This window comes from Opisthorchis viverrini, assembly GCF_000715545.1.
Source record: "Opisthorchis viverrini unplaced genomic scaffold opera_v5_72, whole genome shotgun sequence".
Classification (NCBI taxonomy): domain Eukaryota; kingdom Metazoa; phylum Platyhelminthes; class Trematoda; order Opisthorchiida; family Opisthorchiidae; genus Opisthorchis; species Opisthorchis viverrini.
In genome coordinates this window covers 1,278,318-1,286,002 of record NW_008751728.1, presented here as the reverse complement: position 1 = coordinate 1,286,002, position 7,685 = coordinate 1,278,318, and the positions used below count along the sequence as shown (strand labels likewise).

Below are 7,685 nucleotides of genomic sequence, written 5' to 3'. Positions count from 1 at the left end.
CAAGGAGGGCAAAACTAGTTGTCTGGAGAATTGATCAACTTTATGAGTAGTACGGAAAACACGTTCTCACCTAACAGGTGACTGTCTGAATCAGCTACCTGCTGGTTAGTCCAACTGTGACGTCTAAAAGCAAATCCACTACAAACAGGCCAGAATGCAATTGATTCAGGAGGGACAGCCTGAGATCTTCATCCCTGCATGCCGGCCTGGTGAGTCCCAGCAGAGACGAGAGCGTTTATGCGGGTCCCCTCCCCTCACATCTACCATAAACGTAGCCTGTTGATACACTGATCACTAACGGATTTTCAGTATAAAAGGACAGTTGCTGCCTAGTTTCGTGTAGCCCAGGTTTTGTTCGTAAACCTTAACGCTTCGGTATAGAATTTAAGCCTGGTGTCAGAATTTTGTGGGGTAAAAAGCGATGCGTTGTTCATATGGTGACAGAAAATGAAGTAAAAAGAGGATTTTGATGAGGAAGCTAAAAGCGGCCAATACAAAAAGTGGTTGATAGCTGTTTTAGGCTTCAACAGATGATGTGGCTCTATTTTCATCCAAAGATAGGAGCGAATTTACTGACCGGAAGGTCTGTGGTTCGAACCCGACCTCTGCATCTCGACTTCTCCCCATCTAGGCAACCTGGTAGTATCCCAGCTCTCTTGCTTCTTTCCGGTGGCATGGCATTTAGGCACCGAAAGGGTGTTACAGCTGAATGATTATCTCTGTTGTTATCTATGGGCGAAATTCTGATGAGTTATTTGCATTTTTTCCATACATCTTGATGATCCGGACGAACAGGCTGACATTCTCAGACATTGTGTGTGCCCTCACTGATCCACAACACACAGTTGTCAATGAGAGGAACGAGGGTAGCGAACAAGACCTGTTTTCTGTGATTATTCCTTTTGCCCAATACTTCAAAAATTCATGTGGTACCAGAAGTCACGTGAAAAAGTTTATGTGAAAATCGGGGGTGCATAAACTTTAGTGAAGGAGAAAGAAAGCTAAGGGGGATGGCGGTTGAGTGACCGATACATGAGTCCATGGGTTGCGGAATCAAGTGAGTAACGCCAGGGTTAGACAAGTTTGTGGGTCGGGATTCTTCCCAAGCCACCTCAAGTTCAGAGTTTGATCAAGTTTCTTCTGAATGCAAAGTTGTGGATCCAGCAGTCAGATTGCAGGTAACTCTGTGATCGATACTAGTTTGAATCAATGACTATGTCCAGTTTAAACGCAAAATAAACCTGACGAATTGTCATTGAGTTGCATGGAAAAAAAGACGTCTTGTCAACACTAGCAATCAGAAAAGTAAAGAATGGCCTTGTCTTGGTAAAAACGGTGATTTGTTCTGGAAAGCTAGGAAACTATATCCCCACTCGACCGATAGCCACCGTTTTTTATAGACACCTTAGACCCCCAACAAAATCTGGGTTTGCATACCAAAATTTCTGAGGACACATTACAACTTTGTGAGCATCGGAAACCGAATTCAACCTCAATTCAGCGACATCCGATCGGGTTTCAAAATGTTCGAGTTAGTTACTACTTAAATGTGTCGCTTAATTGTCCTCAAGTATTTTCGTACTCAAGATTGTTTTTCAGAAAATACGTGACTTGCATCCCTCTTTGATGTTGGTTAATCCAGCATATGAATCCAATCGACTGCAGACAACAGATTCCCTTTGTCGGAACGGTCACATTTTTTTCAGATGCGAAAAAGAGACGGATCAGACAGCGACCCCGTGGGGCGTGTGTTCAGAACAATGCAGCTGAGCAAGTAAACATGTCTGAGTTTGTGATCAGACCATTTTGTACAAAGAGAGTTGAGGGGGCGCGTCTGGCTGTCTTTCCTGTGTGTGCGCGCGTGCGTCTGTTGTTTATCATCTGACTATCGGAGGGACTGATCTTTCGCCTCATAAAATCGATCGATGAACCGTGAATTCCAATATATGGGTCATCACAATCAGTTATTAAGCAGTCAGGTTTTCTTACAGGCCGAGCAACGGAAAAGAAAGAACTGTGTTTTCAACGTATGATTTGTCAGTAAAACATTCTGTTCGTTGTCCAGAAATCTATTCGCTCCCGATATCGATTTGGTCCTTCGGCAATTGAGAACCAGCAATTCGCGATATGATTTAAAACGGGTGGAACACATGACCGTAGAATGAATAATGATAGGTGTAGAACCAGGGGGTGCAGCAATCCCTGCGACAGAGAAGGTTCACCCCCCATAAGAGAGGTCAAGAAACAAGGATTCCTCTGGGGTTGCGTCAAAATTTCTATCTCTGAGAAAGTCGCACTCACCTTCTCCGTGCTACTTCAGACTAATTAGTGGGTGATTTCAATTCTCTCAAGAAAGTCGATCAAACTGACCACCCCATCTAGAAACACTGGGGTATGCAGATTCCTTTTAATTCTTGCATGACCGTAGCGAGTTAGGTGAACTTGTTCCTGAACACCCTAGTATTCTGAAGATTGACCTCTAATTCGCAGCCACTTACTTGAGGGTTGGATACTACTTGACTGTCCGCCCTGTGTGTACACTGGACCTCATGTGATATTTGCTTATTGTTGTCGAAACACCTAGACAAGAAGACAAGGTTCCCCTAGACTCCAGTTGATGTACCGTAAGCAGAAGTTATACTACTGACACGTTCATCCGTATTGATAGCACAATAGAAAGGAACGTGGTTGAGGCCAAAGACCTTATCGATCCTAAGGACCGTAGACTGTGTTTAAAGCAAGATTACTCTGGCCACTGTATGAACCGAATATGCATATCCTGGAGCAAACAGTTATGAGAAGTTTGAAATCGAAATTCGCGCCTTATCGGCACATCACTGAACCGACCTAGTTAGTACACGTACCTTTAGGTCCTAGATAAACGGATGCGAGTCGAAGAACACAACTTGCATCGACTTTTCATAAGGGAAACTACTCCCAAGGTTGCTGAAAACACTTCGACAGCCTACGACCGGTTTAGCCCTGCTTGGGGCTCATCAGATGGGCGCACTTCCCGAGTTTACGTCAACCTTATGTTCTAATTGAACCCGAATTGGACTGGTTTCGAGAAATACACACATTTGCAAATCATTTTGGTTTTCACAAGAGACTCACCTGGAACCCAGCCGAATTCCTCCTTTAATATAAGCGAGTTTGTGTCAAATTTGTGCTTGTGTGTCACATTCTTGCAAATGAGTGTATTTCTCGGAAACACTTTCTAGTTTCCCCTGCTCTTAAAAGGCCCACATCATACTATTGCCGGATTTGTTGTTGTCTGCCAATCTGACGGACTGTCGATACCAGAACTAGGCTTGGCACTGTGTTGAGTTAACTTGTTGACCCGAACTGACGTTTCTGCGTATGGTGGCAAAGTGCTCGCGAACAAAGTTCCAAGATCAGTTTTCATCCGGTCGATAGGCAAGGTCCCAAATGGTTGGACTATGCAGAGTAGCCTGCCAGAATTTACTGCGTGACACACTAGACTCTCCACTCATCATTGAAGGCGCTTGATGGAGGCGGAATTACGACTTCATTCTATGTCTGTTCAATGTGTGAAAGTCGTAGGATATGCGTTGAAATACATGGACACAAAGGCTTACTGGAATGTTTCAAGCGGAACGGTGTCATCACACCAGGTGGCATCTGTCACCCGGTATTGCACAATACGGAGTTCGTTTCTGAAAAATATGACAACGAGGTGGTTGGTCCTGTCATGAGTTGGGAAAGGATGACCAGTTAACTTCATTCAGGCTTGGCACAACTTGATTGATCTTAATCGTACTCAATTATGGCAAATACTGAGGATATGAAAAGTATCTTTGATACATAGTCCAAAAGCGGGACCCCGTTGGAAGCAGCAAAATGGTTGAAATTTATTATCCCCTCCGAAAAACGCGAAGGAGATATTGAAAACCCGTAAAAAATGAACTAAACACTCAATTGACCATCAGATGTGGTTAGATGGTTCCCTTCACTTCCCTTGAGAAGACCAAATGTTTCAATCAAGAGACCACTGAGACATCCCAGATTTTATTCCAAGAGGAGGGGGGAGTGTGGGGTATATACGCATGTATTCAACTACTTTGAAATAAAGGGTGATATTATATGCTAGCGAGTAGTTGGACCAGTAAACCGGTGTTTTAGTTCATTCATATGGTTGCCAGCAATAACTTCGCAAGATGAGTTGAACTTCGAGATATACACTCTTGCAAATCAATTAGATTTTCACGACAAACTCAACTGAATCTCTGGTTTATGATATTCTACAACTGAATGTGCTGCACACAGGCCGCCTCATGTTTTAGCTGGCACGATATTCGAGATATCGCAGTATATTTTCATAAAAGAGACTACTCACAAGGTTGCTGAAAACTCATCGATTTGCAAACGAGTGTATTTCTCGAAAACAGTCCAGTTTGGTTTCAAGTAGGGCATAAGGTTGACGGGAACTCGGGGGCAGCGCCTACCTGATGAGCCCCAAGAAGGGCGAAACCGGTCGTGGGCTGTCGAGGAGTTTTCAGCAACCTTGTGGGTGGTTTCCTTTACGAGTTAAACTTCCTTCTGAGAAGTGGTCGCTTGAGGAATCAATCAATGCGTGACCACGTGATGTGGTTTGTGTGACTCTTGAAGGAAGAGCAGGGCTGTGTCCTCTTCAAGTGACAACCAGTCATGCTACTGTTCAACCGCTCGTGACCCAACCGTTAAATGTTGGGCCACTGGCCCACCGGAGGAATGCGGGTTCGAAGCTTTCTGTGTTTCGTGAGCTATGTGGACTGCAGATGATAAGTGAACACGGCTGAAAGAGCTGTGTAGTGTTTCTCAGCGTTACTGACATAACACTATCACAGTTAAAGATAATGGGCCAATCAGAGATCAGCATCTTTCATCACTGGATCAGATGCGACTCTGCTTAATGCTACCTCTATAAGGCTGTCATTGGGATAATATTTTCAGAGTAGAACAAAATACTAGAGCCATTTTGTATCATTATAAGCCGTGCGTCCTTCGTCAACTTTTAGAAGTCTCTTTGACGTCAACTCATGAATATTTTCTGAGGTAACTAATAAAGAATGCAACCCGTGTTTTAAGGCGTGCTTGTTGGACACAGATGCTCCCAGAGGATGCTGCGATCAGACTTCGTCCTGCATTCGAACAAAGGCCATTGTATTAAAGCTGTCCTGTCCTAAATTCCATGATCCGCTGGGAGCCACATTTTCACGTAGTGTGTGACCACTGCATAATTCTTTACGGTAAGCGTCCTCTGGCGACTAAACTAGAGGTATTCGATCTTACTGAGAATGGACTTCAGTGTTTAGCTACTTGAAACCTATTGAACGTGTGTACCGTAGTCGTTGATGGTCAGTCTGTGATAAAATCATGGCCTACTTGATTGGTCCATTGGATATGATCGTTGACCACCGTTTAGACGGTCTCCTTGAACGTATTCAAATTCTTTTGTGTTTAATTGCAGGCATGTCTGATATATGAGGATAACAAAGATATGAATGTCTGACTACAAGACGTTTATCTATATCTGTATTTATATGTAACGACAATATTTGTACAGAATATCACTTCACGACATTGCACATCTGTTCGGTTCCCGCCGCAACCAAAACCACATTGATTTTACTGGAAAATAACTTTTCTGAATTCACTCATGGCGTCATGAGAGGCCTAATCATAGACAAAGCTGACGCCAATCGTGTCACGCTAGCACCGGCATGAGCAGGCAAATCCTCCAATGAGATGAGGCTTAGAATTACAGGATAAGCCAATCAGGATCCAGCGTCTCAGCATCCGGTCTTCTGCATCGCGTGCAGACCACACACGCTGGCACACTTGCCGCGCGGTGTGAACGTTCGTCCGGCAATGGCAACTGCTCCAAAACAGGGTACAGTCCTGGTGATTCAAATAGCCAGTATCAACTGACCGTCGTCGACGATATTATGGTCGTCATCTACCTGATCGCTTTGCAATTAGTTTCACTTTTTTCCGGCATGGTATATGCCAAGGCGCTGTTCGGCACAAACGATCGGTCAGACAAGTCAGCTGATACGTGGCCACATGATTCCGAACACATAGCATTCAAACTGTCAAACGTCAAATATCAACTACTGTCGCAAATAACTGGAGTTAATTTCGTCTGGATCACACTATCGCTATCAAGCGTATGTGCAATTATGATTTGTTTCACGATTCGCGCTAAGCTGGCAAAGAAATTCAGCTGGAAACGTAGTCAAAAACAGAATACAAGAAGCTCATCTCTCAGTCAGTCTGTAAGCTCACGTGACGTGAAGGAGGAGCATTCATCTCATGGAAAACGAAGGTCAGTTTTATCGGTTTTGCTCGCAAATTTCACTGTCGTAATAGCTGATTTCCAACCCCTTTCGAATCAATCATTTTAAAACGGGAGCGGACATCTTGTTGTACCGTATTCAGTCAAGCATCGTACCAGAGTATAAACTCCTGTTCTTACTTTACTACCTCTATGGCATGTCTAACGATTAGTCATCTACTTTACCCATGAAAGGCGAGGAGTGGGCAATTCCGCGCACTGAGTCAGCCATTTCGGATTTCACCGGTGAATTCTTTGAATAACTCGAGATTCGACGCGTTTGACATTACCCTTTAAGGTTGCATTACAATTGAGAATATCCATATTTTCATTTAACCCCAAGAGGGCACTGCTTGCGTCGTACGTTGACCTCGGTGTGAATATGATCAGTTCATTACTTAAGCAGACAGTCTTCAACCACTGAAGTTGTCCGTATTCGATGGTCCTTTAAAGGCGAGAAATATCGTGGCAGTGTCCTGGGTAACTTTTCCCTTCCATTGCTTTTTGGAACCAAGCTGTAGATACCAGTATTCAGTCGCCTCAAACCTATTGAGGTCGCAAGCAATCAGCAGCCGGATATTGCATGTTCTGATCTCCCCAGAGGTTCGTGTGGTGTTCCACCCATTATAAAGAAAATTCGGTGTTCTCAAGCTGTCTGGGGATGGCAACACTTGAAGGATTGTAGAATTAGTGAGTTCGTATTCACATCATTCTCGTTTTAAGAATCTACTCTTTTCTCGAAAAGATTAATCTGATAGTCCACACCAGAAAGGAGTAACGCTGGATTTCTATTGTAACGGCTTATAAACAGTATGGATCCTGGACCTTGAACTCCTTGCATCTGCTACGGGGTTACTGCTTCTAGTCCACCAACTCATGTTCGATGCAACGGAACATCGCCCAGCTGATTTAACGCATTCACAACGTTGTCTGACTAGGGGGGGGTCCTGAACGGCCAGTCAGCTGATCAGCCGTCGGTGGATTCGTCGGGTATACCAGTCACGTTTTGAACTCTTTCATCTGTTCAGAGTGGACAGTGGAGACAATTCCAGCATCCACTGATGGAATAGTATTAACACATTCACCTAGTCTGTCAGATATCCGGGGTTCGAGTCCGAGCACTGCCAAGGATATACACCATCGAGGAGCTCAAATAAGCTCGAGTCTAGTGTTCCCACGGGATGATATAGACAAACCAGAATCATCGTGGGTGGACACGAGGGGAAATGCTCGAGTAAGACTTGAGTAGATGAAAGTGAACAACTACTCTTAATCTTATTGTAGCTGCCGCTTGATTCATCTCTTTTTTCTGAATTGCTCTGACAAGATACTACTCAGAAGATAGATG

The 7,685-nt window shown here is 44.1% G+C and overlaps 1 protein-coding gene across 1 annotated transcript in view; it reads left to right on the top strand.

The window, feature by feature from the left end:
* Window positions 1-5,856: 5,856 nt before the first annotated feature.
* The window catches only part of T265_04396 (hypothetical protein), a gene marked incomplete at both ends in the record, with an annotated part of 51,950 nt that continues 50,121 nt past the window's right edge, over window positions 5,857-7,685 (top strand). Inside the window, one exon of the mRNA XM_009169135.1 lies at window positions 5,857-6,328. Coding sequence (XP_009167399.1) covers window positions 5,949-6,328 — 380 coding nt within the window. The remainder of the gene's footprint in view (window positions 6,329-7,685) is intronic.